Consider the following 18484-nt stretch of genomic DNA (forward strand, 5'->3'; position numbering starts at 1 on the left):
TCTTCCAAACTCAATCCCAACAGTTCTTGGCTGAGGATGCATCACCAGATGTGGTCGAGGCTGCAGGAGAGATAGCACTCGTGTGTCTCTACAAGGGTAAACCTGATGAAAGTTTGGATTCCCTCAGGTACAAGCGGTTTTGTGAACAGGTCGCAGTCAAGACTTCAAAGATACTCCCACAGACCTTACCGCCCACATCTGCTGCAGCGAGATATCACAGCAGACGGGTGTATCTGCAAATACAGCAGTGGAAAGGAAACAACAGCCTACAACCAGTGGATTGGGGCTGGAGAATGAGCGACGGCAATCTTGTTCCTGTTATGACCGACCTCCCTCCAGCACCTCAGGATTTGTTGAATGTTATCCGGTGCAACTGTTCGACCGATTGTGGTTCCGCACGGTGTACATGCCGCAAGAACAACTTGGAGTGTTCTCCTGCTTGTGGCCAGTGCCGTGGATCTGGCTGCACCAACTCCGTCCTGGACAGTTTCAGCGACGACGATGACGAGGAAAATGATGATTAGGTAGTGGACTGTTGTTATAGATTGTTACATGCAGCTGAATTAGTTAATTGTGGACATTTTTTTACTTTTAAGCGAATCCTTGACTTCCGACAGTATTTTATGAGTCAGTATTATTAGTTTCTCTATATGTGATTTTATTATGAGTTTGTGATTTTAATCAACAAAATGTGCCATAATTCTGAAACAGTCATGACAAGTGATTCATGTATTTGCATATCAGTGATCAGTATTTAGCTATTGGGAATTTTGTTTACGTGCTTATTTTTTTGTTCCGTACGGGCCGTACTGGGGCTGTAACATGCTGTAATTCCTGATATTAAAAGTATAATTATATACCATGTGCTCGGAATGTATCGCAAAATGTGAACAAATCGTACCGCAAAAGGATGAAAAGGGGGGTCCATGTACCAGTGATTTTGACAGACACCCCATATTTTTAGAGCTTTAGACTTTTGATATGTTATCTGGTATATATTACTGCATACAATTTCGCACTGATATGTAGTGTTGCAGTTTTTTCCTATCTGGCCCCATATTTGGGCTAAATGGCTTGGACTAATGGGGAATAAAATATTTTAATGATGATGTCATAGGTGCCTCCATTATGACGTCATAATTCGACAAGTACAAAACTTCATCGATCAAGATGAAATTTCTTGAGCATCATCAAGGAATAAATTAGTTTGGAAAACAAAAAATGATGACGTCATCGCTCACGTGGTTCGGCCGCTATATTTGTCCAAAATGGCCGATAAAAAAGTACATTCCAGCAAGTCCTCAGTCTCTGACCGATTTTTCATCTGTCTGTTTGTTTGTCTGTCTGTCTGTCTGTCTGTGTTGGTCTGTCTGTCTGTCTGTCTGTTTGTCTGTCTGTCTGTGTTGGTATGTCTGTCTCTTTGTCTGTCTGTTTGTCCACACAGAATAAATATGATTTTCTCTGCAACCTTGGTCCGATTGATAGGATTTTTCACCATACGTGCAACTCCTGTATAATTTGTAGAATTTTCTGAGGAATTTGTTGTGATTATGACATCATAGGTCACATGGCATGGGCGTCATCTTTGAAAAACCAAACAACTGGGCACCTCTATATCTCCGAAAGTGCTGCATAGAAAAAATTGAGACATGGCTCATTGTAAAGAACTCTCAATGGGGAATAAAATATGTTAATGATAATGTCCTAGGTTCTCCATTATGACATCATAATTCGACAAGTACAAAACTTCATCGATCAAGATGCAATTTCTTGAGCGTCGTCTTGGGATAAATTTGTGAAGAAAAAAAAATAATGACGTCGTTGGTCACTTGGTTCGGCCGCCATATTTGTTTTAACACAAAAGCCTTAAAAACCACTGAAAACATGTCCTGGTGATGGTCTGCAATCTCTGATTGCTCATCCTTGTTAACCAGTGAAACAACTGGCATCCCTGCACAGCACAATCCCCTCTTAAATGTGGCAAGAATGGGATGGTGCAAAGCAGAAAGAAGAACAAACAAACGAGAAGGATGTCGTGCAATGCACGATACTTGTGAACTCCAAAAATCAAGAGTTGCCATTGAAACAGCAATTTGGCAATTTCGAAAATTTGACCGATCAAGTGGTTCACATGATTGATTGTTATGCATAACAAATTAGACAGATACATTTTCTAATTGAGGCCTAATAGGTGTATTGCATGTTTTGGAAGGCCATGCATGACCTTGACCTTTGACGAATCTTGACCAAATTTTACTCACATGTACTATAAACGTATTGTTGCGGCTTTGAGAACCCCTCACTTGTAAATACTTGTAAATAATAACTCTTGTAAATATCCCATCATTTAATAAGGTCGCACCCATAGCTAGTCGATAAGCAACACGTAGGTCACCATAGGACTTCAGTTATTTCCTTAATATGTGTTTCAGATAAGGCTGTGTTCCCAATAGTTGCATCTGCGTTGCATTAATTAAATAAGATAGGCCCCATTCCGTCCATTTTGCCAGCCTCTCTCCAAATTGTATTACGCGCCTCTGCCAGCCGCAGCCGCCTCAGCGCTCGCTCCAAACGCCATTGCGCACGCGGTCAAGCTTGAAGAAGAAGGGGGCGGAGCGCCAAGAACAAGGTGTGGCCACGTCAACTCACCATCAGGGCGTGGCTGGTAAGCCCCCACCAACCAACCAGGGCTGATGTAATCTGACCGACGGGCGTGGCCTGGTGGAGCGCGGAGTGATTTCACAGCGCGTTATATAAGCGCAAGCGCGAGGACTGCTTAAGAGAACTGCGAAGGGGACTGTGGCTATTGGAGGAACTGCGCGAGGGAGCTCCATTGTTTGAGGACCGCGAGGGGAGCTCCATTGGGAGAGAACGGCGCCACGGACTCCTTGCTTATTGTAACGAGATCTGCGCGAGGGTACCCTCTGAGACGAACGTTGAGAGAGAGAGTTGGCACGCATATTACGTATGCCGCATTCCAGTCCCCCGCTATATCTATAAGGACCGGTCGCGCGCCAACGACACCAGCTGCCTGCCATTCTTCGCCGCAGACCCGGAGCCTGGAACCATCTGCTTGGACCTTCTCCTCCTACCACTACCCTCCCGTGTAAGTCTGTCTGTTTGTCCGGGGTTGTAAGTAAGACTGTATAGTTAAGCTTGCCCTGTGTCCTTTTGCTCTGTATATTGCTTTCATTTCCTCTTCTTTTGGGTTTTTGTATATAGTTAATAAACCCACTCTTTGTTCTTCCCTTACTCTGGTTTCCTCTCATTCGATCGTTTGCGTCTTTTCTCAATTGAATACCTGTGGCACGATAGGAACCGCTCAGGATCGGGTTTAGTAGTATTTGTTAACGGCCCGAGTCGCGGCTCGCTTCGCTCGGCGTATCTATTAACGCTGCGGCTCGGGTGGGAGTTATCTCCTCGCTTTACGGTCGGGTTAGTAAGCAGGTATTTCGGACTCCATTGACCAATCACCCTGGCTAATACCGACCGGAAGTGACGTCATAGCTTCCAGGATTGGGGGACGGCCAGCTTAAAAGACAAGGGGATTAACCCCCCCTTGATAAGGGGAGAGCCGACCCCCGAATCCACAACAGTATAAATACACTGCATATGTTTCAATTTGACATCTTCAAAAATCTTTGAGGTATGGCAATAATAAATTCACAAAAGTCCCATTTGATTAGAACTAGCAACGGTACCCGCCCTAATGGCGGGTCTTCAATTGGGAGGCCCAAATGAAAAGGCAAAATATCAGAAATTGAAGGCTTTTTTTATTTTAAACGATGTATATAATTGTATATATCTTTAACGTTTATTTGTATATAAAATGAGAGATAAATAAACGATATATATATATTTAAATGTTTTAAACGAAATATATAAACATCCGTTAAATCATATCACACACAAATCATCAAAATTTAAACAGTATTTGTAGAATTTCAATAAAAGCCACATCACTGTTCATATCGGTAAATATTACTCCATCGTGTTTGGAAAATGGGGAAAATTTGAAATTGGAAAAATTGGAAAACAATATAGGCTATTTTACTCCAGGGGGTCCCAGGATTACCCACCCAAAAATTTGTTGAGATCGGTTCAGCCGTTTTTGCGGTACCTGGGAACAGACGGACAGACAGACAGACAGATATTTGGTGAATTATAGTAAGATGGGGTGAAATTGTTGTCATGGAAACCGATGACAAACGGCTAAATCAATTGTTCTGATTTTTGGTGAACTAATTCCATGACCAAATATGCAAATCCTGTTCAAATTTGAAGTTAATATGATGAAAATCGATGATTTCTATGTAATCTTGCTCATACTTGCAATGTAGAGAAAAGCAATTGAACATGTTTTTTTGTTAATTACTGGGAAAGCAACAATCAGAACAAGTAAATCTCACCAGCCAAGTCACGTGTATACTGATCCTTGTAGCGGTCCATCTGCCCTTTGTGGTTGCTGATTATCTTCTTAACATTGTCCATCAAGCCAAACTGCTGGACCACATTGTTTAGAATGGCCACATCTGTAAATGAGAGTAAAAGCGAACACACCTGAAGACAAAACATGCACACACCAGACGGGGAAACGTAAACATATCCACGCAGTATGCAGCACTGTGCATGACCTCTTTTTAAAAAAACCCAAAAAGCAAAACGTAATCTTCCTCATCTCGTACCATTGACCTGCAGTGGAGATTGCTGTATCCTTTGTCTCAGTGATTTCAGTGTGTCCTGGATCTCCTGCTGAACCTCACTTACCACCTCCCCAAGAAGGCCAACCTCGGAAATTCCGCGCCAAAGAGCGAAAACGTCCTCTGTGGTGGTTGCAAATAAACACCAATGATGGAAAATCACGTGGTTTGTTTCCCCCCCCCCCTTTCACCTTTGCTACAAACAATAATAATGAAGAACAAATCTATCAAACCCCCTTCCTGCGCCATCACCTTCTGCTCAAAAAAGTTTTGGTGTACATACCATAAATCAAATTCCAGTCGGCCTGAATGTAGCAGATTGTTGTTGTTTCATATGCAGCCTGTGGCTGCTGGTTTCATCATTTCTAGAAGCGTGGCTGTGCCACTGATGCAGTGCCCCTGGTACCAGTAAGCTGGTACTCATTTTACCGACGTCAGAAGGACGACAGGCTGAGTCAACCCACCTGGTGTTATTTTAACGGCACGGCAGGGGCTCAAACTCAAGACCCTAAGATCTCAAGCCAGCCACCTTAACCATGAAGCTAACACCAGGCTTTAATGTAACAGATACTGATAACAGATACTACGCGTATAAACTGGCAACAAAAAAATTGCAAGAATTTAGAAACAAATGCAGGACTGTTTCCTGTTTCTATCCTAGCACTTCTTTCATAATGCTGGAGGTTCAAATCCCACATAATGTGTTGATATGCTCATTGTCTAACAATGCCCTCATAATTCATGTCAACGTACAAGGACATATCCCACACCTCCCAATTATGACAGCATGCGAGAGTTTAGGATAATACCAGGCACGTCTTCTGTGTAGCGAGACTTGTTACATTCACTTGAAGGTGTGGAAGGTGTGAGAAGCCCGGTTGGTGTCGAGCCGAGTTCACTGCACTCTTTGTTTCCTTCTTCCCCAGAACCCCCTTGAGTACCATTTACTGTCAATGGCAAGGAAAAACGTTTCTCAATCAGCATAAAAATCTGCAGAACATCTCACCATTTTTTATTTATTTTAGAAAAAGCATCTCGGCTTCATTGAGCCTTTTTAAGTTAAAATACCGTCTGTGGGTGTGGAGCTGAGCATGTATTCCCCCTGTGAACCGATGAGGTTTGAGGAGCGCACGTTGTTGATGAGGATGTCAAACTTGGTGCTGCGACACGTATTAGTGCACACCTTTTCATGCTGGTAGAAATCCAGCTCCCCTGAGTCCATGACCTTCCTGCACGGAAGACATTATTTTCGAGTGGGTGAGGCTCCTTACGATATTGCTCGCAGTGCTCGAGCACAGCAGAATGGGCATTTTTCACCTCGTTATAGTTTCATCCAACTGAGGATGCTTCAGATTTGACCAAGAGTTTTGCTTATAGAAGGTAGAGCAACATGTGTAACTGCATAATTTTGCAGGAAGTTGATTTGATAATGTCGGCAAGCAATACCCATAATAATCACATGTTTCCTGCTTTAATTCACATGCTGAAAACAAAAATGGTAGTAACAAAGATAACTAGAACAGCACTCAGTAGAGAGCATGCCTCTGCCTGGTTGGCCATATCACTCAATGGTGAAGAATCAAAATTTCATCAAAAATTAAATAATTCTCATATTGGAATCCATATTCAGATCTTCACCAACATTGAAACGATTCTTCCTTGTCACACACACAACCTGTCCACCAAGTTTCGTCCAAATCCATCCACAACTTTTTGAGATATTCTGCTATGTATCGGTTTTGGATTCATCTCCCAATGGTGAAGAATCACTGAAGAAATTAAATAATTCTCATATCCGAATCCATATTCAGATCTTCACCAAAATCGAATCTATTTGTCTTTGTCAGACACCAAACTGGTCCACCAAGTTTCGTCCAAATTCGTCCATAACTTTTTGAGATATCCTGCTATGTATCGTTTTTGGCAAGTGCGCAAGGAGGCAAGGGCAAGGGGGCAAGGCAAGGTGGCAAGGGGGTTAACAATGGGAGATGCAGAAAATAGGGCAAAATGGAGAACATTGTCATGGTGACCGCAAGGCTAACCCCCGCTCTTGCAGGGAAAATGGCCTTAAAATGCCTGTTGTTGTGTTGTTGTATCGTTTTTGGCCCCATCTCCCAAAGGTGAAGAATCACTTTCAAAAATTCTAGTAGCCGGATCCGAATCCGGATCTTCACCAAAATCGAACCATTTCGTCCTTGTGACATACGCTACATCTCTGCCAAATTTCGTCCGAATTCGTCCACAACTTTTGAGATATTTTGTTCAAAAACAAATAAACAAACAGACAGACAGTGGTGAAAATATAACCTCCATCTACCTTTGGTGGCAGAGGTAACGAGGGTGGAAGAGCGAATAATTACGACATTTTTGGCCATCGAAAACAGAAAACCAAATTAAAATTTACAATGGATTGACAAAGCAGTATTTTGACGATTGCCTCAAACCGAAAGACGTATTTTACCAATTATTTAAAGGTGGATGTGAAAATATGAAGAAAGAAGCACGTCCTGCCGGAGCAACAACCTCGGTCAACAATGTGAGCCGAGCATCTCATTTTGACTGACTAACGAGTTTATGTTTATCTTATCCAATCACTAGTGCAAGGTACCGTTGGTAGCGCTGAGTCGATCATTTATGTACGACACATTAGTTATAGCATCAACGAAAGTTCAGGTCAAATTCAAACCGTCGTTGTACAACGGACTCACTGTGCAAATGGCGCATTAAAAAATAACAAGTAATATGAGATTCAACTCAAAAATAAAGACTGCTTTAGAATAGGTCAGGATAAACCCGACAAAAATATCCTTGATAAACTTTACACAAGATGGATGCACCTGTCTGCTTCGTATGAGCAAAGGAATGAATGCAATGCGCATTATTTCAGAAAGGTTGTGTATCTAAAATGAATAAATTAACGAGCAACAAAGATGGATTTGAAGAAAAAAAACCTGAGCATGACGCCTCGCAAGCGGATTGCTCTCTTCCAGTCCTTGAGCGTTGACTTTCCGGCCATGTTCACAAACTCTTTGGGGCTGATCATGTCGCTCTGAAACTGCAGGACGACAAAAGTTTGACGAACATGGCCTGATGTCACAAATGACTCAAATGTCACAAAAAACCCAAGAAACCACCAAGAAAAATCAATCACTAGACTTCTTCTTTCTTTCTTCTCCAACTACCAAACCTCTGTTGATTCGAAAAGGAAATCATGGAAGATCGCTCACCTTGACGCATTTTACGTTGATTCCAGGACAAACAAATTTCTTCCAGATGAGGCAGGCTTTGGTGTCCCCACAGGTTATCGGATAGATAGTATTCGAATCTTCACTGGAATCATCTGCGCCTTTATCTAACGTAAACAAAAAAAGTATATATTCAAAATGTCAAATTTGGAAAAGCTGTGCTTCCTTTACCAAATCTTGAAATGCAAAATAAAGTTGCATCGTCCAGCAAACCTTGTATTTCTTAAACTACGTGCTTCATGACACATTTCAAAATAACATATTAATAAATCCCTCGGGCTGAGAGGATGGCCTAGAGCCCTAGATGTATGCACACTCGCTCCTAACCTTTCAGCCTGGGTTTGAATCCCGACCCAGCTATAAACTGGCAACCAATCATTTCACAGGCGGAGTGATGTTAAATCAAAACAACCATTAAATCAAACGTTAAAGTTTATCATCCCAATATATTCCCACGAGTTTGTTCCAGAATGAAATCGATTGGTGGTTTAGGTGTCAACACTCCATTTTCCCTTGATATAAGGGGGTTGTAGAATTGTTTTTGTTCACTTTTGAGAAAGGTTAGTGGATGCACGGTTATCCGTGTTGCTGATCAAAACGTCGAGCAGTTATTTATTTTGCTCATTAAAGTTTGGAGAACTTAAGATGGATTCATTTGATTTTAATCCCAACCGCAAGTCATTACTTTATATTTATATACATTTATATTAATATATATATTTTTTCCAGAGGTGGGAGAAAAGAGGAACGAAAGAGGGAAGGTGAGCAGAGAGTCTTGATTTTGGCAGTTTGTATACTACGTAAATCTGTTGAAGGAAATAAATGTTGTTTTGAGTTTGAAAATTTGAATTAAATCCCACAACATCCCATCACCCTTGCTTGACACGTATATCTGCAATATTAGAAGAATAGAACACACATAATTTTAGCGAGAATGCTAAGAGCAAACAGCCAACAGCATGCAAGGGCAATTGTCAATTGGGGTGTGGGGAGGGAAGCGGCAAGGAAAACAGGAAAGGGGGAGCAGACCAAGTCACGACCCAGGTAAAATGGAAAACACACCGACAACCCCACGATTATGTCAACACGGGATGTAATGAAGTGGTCCACAGATGTCGGGTTGAGTGTGGATGAAAGCACGAAGCAACAATCAACAGGAGGGAATCAGTCACACATGGTATCATCGATTCAACGTTGAAGAAAGTCTAAGGCAATGGAAAAAACAACTCCACTCTACGAAGTGAGAATAATCACCATAAGAACCACCACCAGTAGCGTCGTTGCTACTGCACATAGTTTAGGCCCACGCATTGCATTTAATTCTTTTTGTTCAGCTTTTATTGGCATAGCCATTCAAAAAATACAAGCAAATCAAACACACTGCAGACGCACAACCTCATTATTCACTACTTTAAAATGGTGTCTGAAAGATGTAAAAGAGGGCTTTCCACACCAGCTAATGCATGTGCTCAACTCCACAAAGGTGTTAAAGAGGAGCTGCTTGGAATACCGGCCCGATCAAAGCAGACTTTCAAAGGGAACAGCCACGGCAGCAATCGCAATGGATTATTCACCCCCAAGCAGCATCTCCTCACCCTCGAGTGCAAAGAACACCACCTTCCACAACACCACACCACACCAACAACACCTTCCACCATCATTTATATTGGCTTATGAAATCAAGGTCAACAATATTTACTCACAGTGAGGAGGAGCTGCGTCACAGGCCAAGTCAAAGATTTGTATAAAGTAGAGATTTCCATGAACCACTGCTCAAAACTGTCGTTGTTTTACTTACACCTCCTCCATTACTTCTCAAATTTGGAAACTTTATGGATTTGAACTTTATTCATGAAATTTATGGATTTATGTAAATTATGGATTATTATGATTGATTATGGATTTATGGATTAAGGATTTATGGATTATGAAGTATGGATTATGGAATTATGGAAATTTTATGGATTTGGACTTTATGGAAAAAGGAGACCGACTTGTTAAATAGCTTTAAAATGTAGGTTTGGAGGAGAATGGAAAAGACCAACTGGGCAGAAAAAGTAACAAAAGATGAAGGGTTGAGGAGAGTGAACGAATAAAATAAATTTGTTGAAAGTAATGAGGAAAAAGCAAAGAAACTGGGCAGGGCACATCCTAAGAGGAAATGGGGTGGTAAGAGAGGCTATAGAGGGAAGATTTCAAGGAAAAAGAAGAGGAGGAAGGAAGAGCATATCAATGCTGAATGACTTGAAAATTGAAGGAAGTTACTGGAAATGAAAAGACTGTGGCACAGAACAGAGAGGCAGGGAGAAGACTACGAGCGTAGGACCTGCTTTTAGGAAGAGCACACATGAAGATGATCACTCAAAAGAGGAGGTGAACAATTGTCACATCCAAGAAGAAAAGTTCATATGAGCACCACTTCAGGACTGTGCAGTTTTTGCCTTTCAAATGGCTTCATCAGCAAGACAAAAATAACTACAACGGCACTCAGTAGTGTGCATAGCTCCGCCAGGCTAAACAGTTTACATTTTGTATCCCACTGATAGGCCGGGTTCTGGATTCGGATATCCAAAATCGAATCGGCTTGTTCTGGTCACCTGATCAATTCATCCATCTAGTTTTGTAAAAAAGCCTCCACAACTTTTTGAAAAATCATGCATTTTTTCCCCCATCTCTGAAGGTGAAGAATCACTTGGATAATTCTCCAATACGGATCCGAATTTTCACTACAATTGAATCAGTTCTTCCTTGTCATACACCCAACCTGTCCAACAAATTTAGTCCGAATGCGTCTACAACTTTTTGAGATATTGTTACAGTCACGTGAAAAAGTAAGTACACCCCATGTAAAGTTTTGACTTTTTCAACATATTTCAACATACAGCTATTTGATCTTCATTTCAACAATATTGATAGATAAAGGTGATATAATATAACAAATATCATGAAACATTTACCTTTTGTAGTCCAGAATGGTGGCGTCAGGAAGGGCATCCGGCCATAAAAAAACATTGCCTCAAACAGGGAACCATGATTGTCATAGGGCCCGCAAGGCCAACCCCCGCTCTAGTGAGGAAAATGGCCTTAAAACGATCATTAATTCATTCATATATATTTACATTCTGTAGTCCATTGTATAATTTAAATAAACATAAATGGAAATTTCGCATGTGAAAAAAGTAAGTACTTAGCACACTACCGAGTGCCCACCTTTATCTATCAATATTGTTGAAATGAAGATCAAATAGCTGTATGTTGAAATATGTTGAAAAAGTCAAAACTTTACATGGGGTGTCCTTACTTTTTCACGTGACTGTATATATTGTTTTTCACCCGATCACTCGAGAGTGAAGAAATCACTTTAAAAAAATTATTGGATCCAGATCTTCACTAAAATTGAATCAATTCTTCCTCGTCACACACGCAACCCATCTGTCCATCAAGATTAGTGCGAATCAGTCTTCAACTTTTTGAGATATTGTTACCCTCGCCAGAGGAGAGGGTATTGCATTTGGGTCCGTTTGTCTGTCTGTCTGTCTGTCTGTTTGTTACTTGGCAAAATTTTATTTTATTTTTTGCAAGTATGTTGATCACTCCGGTTTGTGTGTTTGTGTGTCCGCTCACTTGTACTTGCCTACAGGTCACAATTTTAAACTGATCTTCACGAAACTTCACCAAATGGTAGAGTTCGTGGTCTGACAAAATCCTATATATTTTTAGGTCAAAAGGTAAAAAGGTCAACATAGGCCAAAGGTCAACAACTTTTTATCAAATTTCTAAAATCCTCTATTTTCATCCGATTCACTTGAAATTTGAATAGGATTTACATATCGGCTAACTGAATTTAACCACCAACTATTTTTGAGATCGGCATAGGCCAAAGGGTCAACATAGGCCAAAGGTCAACATCAATTTCAAATTTCTAAAATCCTCAATTTTCATCCGATTCACTTGAAATTTGAATGGGATTTACATATCAGCAAACTGAATTCAACCAACAACTATTTTTGAGATCAGCATACGCCAAAAGTTAAATATAGGCCAAAGGTCAACCACTTTTTTCAAATTTCTAAAAGCCTCAATTTTCATCCGATTGACTTTCTTTCTTTCTTTCTTTTTTTTTTTTTTTTTTTTTTTTTTTTTTTTGTATACAAGATCGAGGCTCGTGAAAGAGCGAACATTAATCACACAGAAAGACAAACCGACACATAAAACATATAACATAGGGAGCGGTAGACAAGATGGGGAGAGAGGGGGAAGGACACAAACACAACATTTGAGAGCAGGGACCGAGAGACATGGAGACATCGAGAGATCTGAGAGAGGGCGAGGGCTTTGGGGGGGGGGGGGGGCGTGGGAAGGGGGCAGTGGGAGAGGTATAAAACATATGGACACTGCCAGGACTTCCAGGAAAGAAGTTGGAATTTCAAACAAGGTGGATCTGGGGTGAATTAGCGGGGGTAGAAAAGATCAAGGTTTTGGATGGGGGAAGATAAGAGATGGTGGTGAACAGCTGTTTTAAAGACCTGGAGGGAGGAGTGGGATTGAAGGGAGTGAGGGAGTTTGTTCCAGAGGCGGGAGAAAAGAGGAATGAAAGAGTGAAGGTGAGCGGAGAGCCGAGATTTCGGCAGTTTAACCATCAGAGGGTTGCTGGCAGATCTTGTGCGACCTGTAGGAATATTTGGGGGACAGAGCACAGAGAGAGCTGGGGGTGCAAGGCCGGAGAGGAGTCGGTAGAAGACAGAAAGACCACCTACCTGCCTGCGGTGAGTGAGTGAAAGGCCCTCAGAGATAGCTTCATCGCGGGAGATTCCAATAATTCTGAAAGCTTTGGTTTCAACAGCGTGAAGCCGAGCTAGGTGTGAGGCAGGAGCACCGGCCCATAGGGGAGAACAGTATTCCATTGAGCTGCGGATGAAAGCCTTGTATGTGGTGAGGAGCTCAGGTGTGCCGAGGAAGGACTTCGCACGACGGAGGATGCCCAGTCGGCGACTGGCTTTGGAGGCCAGCTTGGAAATGTGGTTTTCCCAAGAAAGATCATGGCAGACAGTGAGACCCAAAATCTTGAGCGACAGAACTTCTTGGAGAGGATTGTTGAGAAAGTAGATGGGAGGGTTGTCCAGTCGATCTTTTCGGAGAGACATAGTAAGAGTGTGAGATTTGTCAGGATTGAAAGACATGTTCCACTTGTTTGACCAGTCTGTGATTTTGTCCAGGTCTTCAGAGAGTGAGGAGGCAGCAGACTGCCGATCTGAGGGAAGAGGAATGGAGCGGCAGAGAGTGGAGTCATCAGCAAAGAGATAGAGAGGATTTTCGAGAGAGTCAGAGAGATCATTGATGAAGACCAGAAAAAGCACGGGGCCCAGAACACTGCCTTGGGGAACTCCAGCCTGAACAGGAAGAGGAGATGAGAGAAACCCATTCAGGGCCACACGTTGACGACGACTAGAGAGGAAGTCCGCCAGCCATGCGTGGAGATTTCCATGGATACCAAAGGAGGAGAGTTTGGTGAGCAGAGCGGGGTGCCAGACCGTGTCGAAGGCACGTGATATGTCGAGGGAGACAGCTCTAATTTCCTGTTTGGCATTGAGGACCTCCATCCATTGTTGAGACAGCAGAAGCAGCATGTCCAGAGTAGAGTGACCTGGTCTGAAACCAAATTGATGATCAGAGATCAAGCCATTGGAGAAGAGGAAAGATTTCATATCAGAAGCAATGATGGATTCCATGACTTTGCTGATAATTGGGAGAAGGCTGATTGGTCTGTAGTTGCTAGGATCTGTTTTTGCACCTTTTTTGTGCAAAGCGGTGATGTTGGCTGATTTCCAAGCAGATGGCAGTTGACCTTGAGCAAAAGAGAGGGTGAAGAGAACAGAGAGAGGGTGAGATAGAGCAGCAGAGCAGGATTTTAGGACCCGTGGGCTGATGCCGTCGGGTCCAGTTGCAGAATCAGAGTCGAGGGTTGACAGAAACTTTTCCACCTTGTCAGGAGGAAAGGACACGGAGTCCAGGAGCAGCAGGGTACGACTGGGTATGGTGGGTACAGAGAGGGATGGGTTTGGGACACAAGATTTAGAGGCAAACACAGAGTTGAGGCATTCAGCTTTTTCACGTGCGGAGTCAGCTGTGTAGCCTTTTGAGGTAAGGGAGGGGATGGAGGGGGAACAAACACCAGAAACGGATTTGACCAGACGCCACCAGGATTTGGAAGAGGGAGACAGATAAGAGAGTTCGGTCTTGAGAACGGAGAGATATTGTTTCCTGGCTCTCCTGAGGGTGGACACACACTTGTTTCGGGCTTTGTGAAAGGAAATGAGATTTCCTTCCGTTGGATTTGCTTTCCAGGAGACGAAGGCAAGTTTTTTCTGGGCAACAGCCTCACCACAAGATTCCGTGTACCATGGACGGGAGGAAGGGTATGACAACTGAAGACGAGATGGGATAAATCTGTGCATGAGAGAGAGCAATTTACTTTGGAAGAATTCCCAGGATGAGTTGATGTCAGAGGTGGTAGAGATGGGAGACCAGTCCAGATGATTGATGGCTGCTTGAAGACCGTGCCAGTTGGCCTGAGTGAAATGCCAGACTCGTCGACGCTGAGCAGGCTCCCTGAGGATGGTCAGAGAGATGTCCACTTTAACAAGGACATGATCAGATGATCCGATCGGAGCAGAAGAAGAGCAGCAGACATTTTCAGGGAAGTTAGTCATAACCAAGTCCAGAAGAGAAGATGTTCCGTTGACTGAGATCCGGGTCGGGAAATTGACAGATTGTGTCAGTCCCAGTGAGTCGCAGAAGTCCTTTGCTGAGGAGCCATGGCTGGTGAGAGAGGTACCCACACCCAGCCAACTGGCATGATGACAGTTGAAATCACCACATATGAGGAAGAGAGAGTTGGGATGAGTCGATAGAAGTTGGTCCATATCATCAGACAGCGAGATGTAGATGGAGTCATCACTGTTTGGTGGACGGTACAACACACATATGAACAAGAGGTGGGAGCGAAGGGGAAGCCGTAGCCAGAGGTATTCCTGGGGGTGAGGTGGAGAGAGTGCAGTGCAGGGCGAGTGAGGAAGAGAGTTTTTGATAAAGATAGCAACCCCGCCTCCAGGACGAGGCTCAGGTCTATCATACCGGAGGAGGGAGTAGCCCGGGAGAGATACTATGGAATCAGAGACATCATAAAGGAGGAAAGTTTCTGTTAAGCAGATCACGTCTGGTTTGACAGAAGCAACCTGTATGGAGAGATCAGTTAAGTTTGAACGAAAGCCCCGGATGTTTGAGGTCCATACCGTTAATGAAGAGGAAGGGGGAGCATCAGATACAGAACAGGGGGGAGGAGGGGTAGGGTAAGATGTGGAAGAGGTGGAAGAGGTAGGGAGAGCTGTTGAAGGTGTGTCAGAGATTTCAGAATAGCTCGGAGAAAGGGAAGGATGGGGCGGACAAAAGGTTTGATGGTGATTGGGTGAGCCACAATGAGGTGTTATTTGAGGAGGGGGAAGAGCGAGGCAGAAGGTTGGGGGAGATGGAGGTGAGAGTTTGAAGGGGGAAGAAGCGGGGAGGACGCTTTGAGGAGGGGGAGTGAGAGGGGGGAAATTGAGAAGCAATGAGGGTGGGGAGATTTGAAGGGGAGGGGTGAGGGGGGAGTTTGGGAGGGAAGGGACAAGGGGAGGGACTTGAAATTAGAATTGGATTTTCATATCAGGTAACTGAATTCAACCACCAATTATTTGTGAGGTCAAAAGGATGCTCTACCTGAGTGCCATTCTCCTTTTTCTCTTTTGCCAAGTGTCGCTCTATGAGTGATTTTTCATTTGTTTGTTTGTTTGTTTGTCCGCACAGAATAAATACGATTTTCTCTGCAACCGTTGGTCCGATTGACAGGAAATTTTCACCAGAGGTGCACCTCCTCCTGTATAATTGTTTAATAATAATGACGTCATACATCACGTGGTACAGATGACATCTTGGAAAAACCGAAAAAATGTGCACCTCTATATCTCCGCAAAGCACTGCATATAAAAAAATTGAGACATGGCTCATTGTAAAGAACTCTCCATGGAGAGTAACATATGTTAATGATGATTTAATAGGTTCCTCCATTATGACGTCATAATTCGACAAGTACAAAACTTCACCTGATCAAGATGAAATTTCTTGAGCGTCATCTATGGATAAATTGGTGGAGAAGTTTTTTTAAATGATGACGTGATCGGTCACGTGGTTCCGCCGCCATATTTGTTTTAACACAAAAGCCTTAAAAACCACGAAAAAAAAGGCCAGGAGAGGGTCTGCAATCACTGATTGCTCTTTCTTGTTACCTTCGCAAAAGCGGAAGGTTATGTTTTGATCGCTGTGTATTTATTTGTATGTCTGTGTGTGTGTGTGTGTGTGTGTGTGTGTGTATGTTATTCGCATAACTCAAAAAGTATTCAACCGATTCGCATGAAATTTGGTGGGATGATAGGTTATTATCCGGGAACCATTTGATTAGATTTTGGAATCGATCGGGTCAAAGGTCAAGGTCAAGGTCATGAAAAGGTCAAAATCGTCTTTTTACCATAGCGTGGTCAATTTGTGTCCAATTTGTATGAAACTAATGCCAAAATGTTCAGAATTCAATGCCCAATCTTGTGATATGCGACATGACACTCTGACGTCATAACCCTTGTTAGCGGTTGGGGGCCAAAGGTCAGGGGGGTCACGCCCTTGCAAAATGTGCGGTTTTTTAAAAATCATAACGCGGTCAATTCGGATCCAAATTGGATGAAAGTAGATGTGTCATTCTTATGTGTCATGATGTTTTCGACTGTTGGTGCAATTTGAAGAGATGAAAAACAGAACATATATATATATATATGCATATTTTACAGTTGTAAGGATGCATGTAATAAACTTGGATTAGCAGCCGTAAACATGGTTCTTTCCGTGCAAATCAACGGGACTATGGCACAGTGACAACGAATCAGCGCCGAGGCGACCATCGGGTTCCCACCTACTATAAATAGTTTATTTATAGACAGACGGACAAGTGGGCGGGTCGATACAGAGCTACTGTGGACTATGGTACCAGGAGAGGCGTATTTCACAACTAATGCTTGGTTTTATCAATAGTACATGAACTTTAATCGCGTGTTTTGCAACTGTCGTGTCATGTCCTTTAGGTAATCTAGAATATACTGTGGGTGAGTTGACACCAGATAATTTGAAAGCTGATTTTATTATAGGCTACCTCTAACACGAAAACGTATATTTTGTTCTAAGCTATGATTACAACAGCAACTAGCTGATGTCATACGTTCTAAATATAGCACAGCAAGCCGATGTAATATTTTTCACTTGCTCAACCAGCTGATGTCGTGATTTCTAGAAAAAAATAGCACAATCTGAATCAGCTGATGTAATTTCTCTGTCCCAACCAGCTGATGTCGTCATTTCTAAAAATAGCACAATCGGATTAATGTGTCATACTTGTCTATTGCACAACCAGATAATGTCATGCTTTCTAACAATAGCACAATCATCGGACATGAAACGTAGTCTATTGCAACATGCTGATGTCACACTTATTTACAAAATGATGACATCATTTAGTGGAATTACAGGGTTGACATTTTATATGGAATATATATTTTGGTGTTCTGGCTTCTATCAAGTCACAAAAATAAAGTATAATAAAATTAAAGTTCTGATCATCGAAGCTAGTAACCAACAAACACAAAATAATGTAAATTTATGTGAATCAACTTTTAATTCATAAAAATATCCATATTACAAAATTACAAATATATTACTGATTTAATGTAAACCTTGCACATCTGTATGTATCTTGAATTGTGCAATGTTCATGCTCTGTCAGCAGATTTTTGGCTACATGCTGACATCATACTATCTAAAAGTAGCAATCTAAAAGTAGCACATCCAGCTGACGTAATATTTTTCTCTTGCTCAACGAGCTGATGTCGTGATTTTTAAAAATAGCACAATCAGCTGATGTAATATTTTTCTCTCTCCCAACCAGCTGATGTCGTCATTTCTAAAAATAGCACAATCACATTAAAATTTCATACATATTGTACTTGTCTATTGCACAACCAGATGATGTCATGCTTTCTAAACAATTATATTTAGAGCACAATCATCGGACATGCAACTTATCTATTGCAACATGCTGATGTCACACGTATTTACAAAAGGATGACATCATTTGGTGCAATTACGTATCTCAATTGTGCAATGTGCATGCTCTGTCAGCAGATTTTTTTTGTATAAATAGGTTTACTGAAGTATCATTTTCAATATTGCAGCCAGCTTTGGGTCTGTACATTCAACCGGAACTTGAAGAACAATATGCCTCGATCCAGATCAAGAAGCCATGAGCAAAAACGAAAAGACCAGAGGGAAAATATGCGGGCTCGGCGTGAACAGGAATCAACAGTGGAAACTGCTCGACGTCGCGCATCACTCAGGGAATCGGCCCAGAGACACAGAGAACGAGAGTCTTTCGAAGAAACTGAACGACGTCAAGCAGATAACACG

The 18484-nt window shown here is 42.3% G+C and overlaps 1 protein-coding gene across 8 annotated transcripts in view; it reads right to left on the reverse strand.

The window, feature by feature from the left end:
• Positions 1-18484, reverse strand: part of LOC137423053 (glucocorticoid modulatory element-binding protein 2) — a 131590-nt gene that overhangs the window by 23409 nt on the left and 89697 nt on the right. For 7 of the 8 annotated variants that reach the window (XM_068109835.2, XM_078774740.1, XM_068109830.2 and 4 more), the window contains 6 exons: positions 7928-8052; positions 7652-7755; positions 5769-5929; positions 5510-5647; positions 4686-4823; positions 4410-4532 (listed from right to left, as the gene is read on the reverse strand). In XM_068109835.2, the coding sequence (XP_067965936.1) occupies positions 4410-4532; positions 4686-4823; positions 5510-5647; positions 5769-5929; positions 7652-7755; positions 7928-8052 (789 nt within the window). Of the gene's footprint in view, positions 1-4079; positions 4121-4409; positions 4533-4685; positions 4824-5509; positions 5648-5768; positions 5930-7651; positions 7756-7927; positions 8053-18484 lie in introns of all 8 variants that reach the window. The other variant, XM_068109836.2, reaches the window with a different exon arrangement.

This window comes from Myxine glutinosa, chromosome 3, assembly GCF_964187855.1.
Source record: "Myxine glutinosa chromosome 3, kmMyxGlut1.1, whole genome shotgun sequence".
Taxonomy (NCBI): Eukaryota; Metazoa; Chordata; class Myxini; order Myxiniformes; family Myxinidae; genus Myxine; species Myxine glutinosa.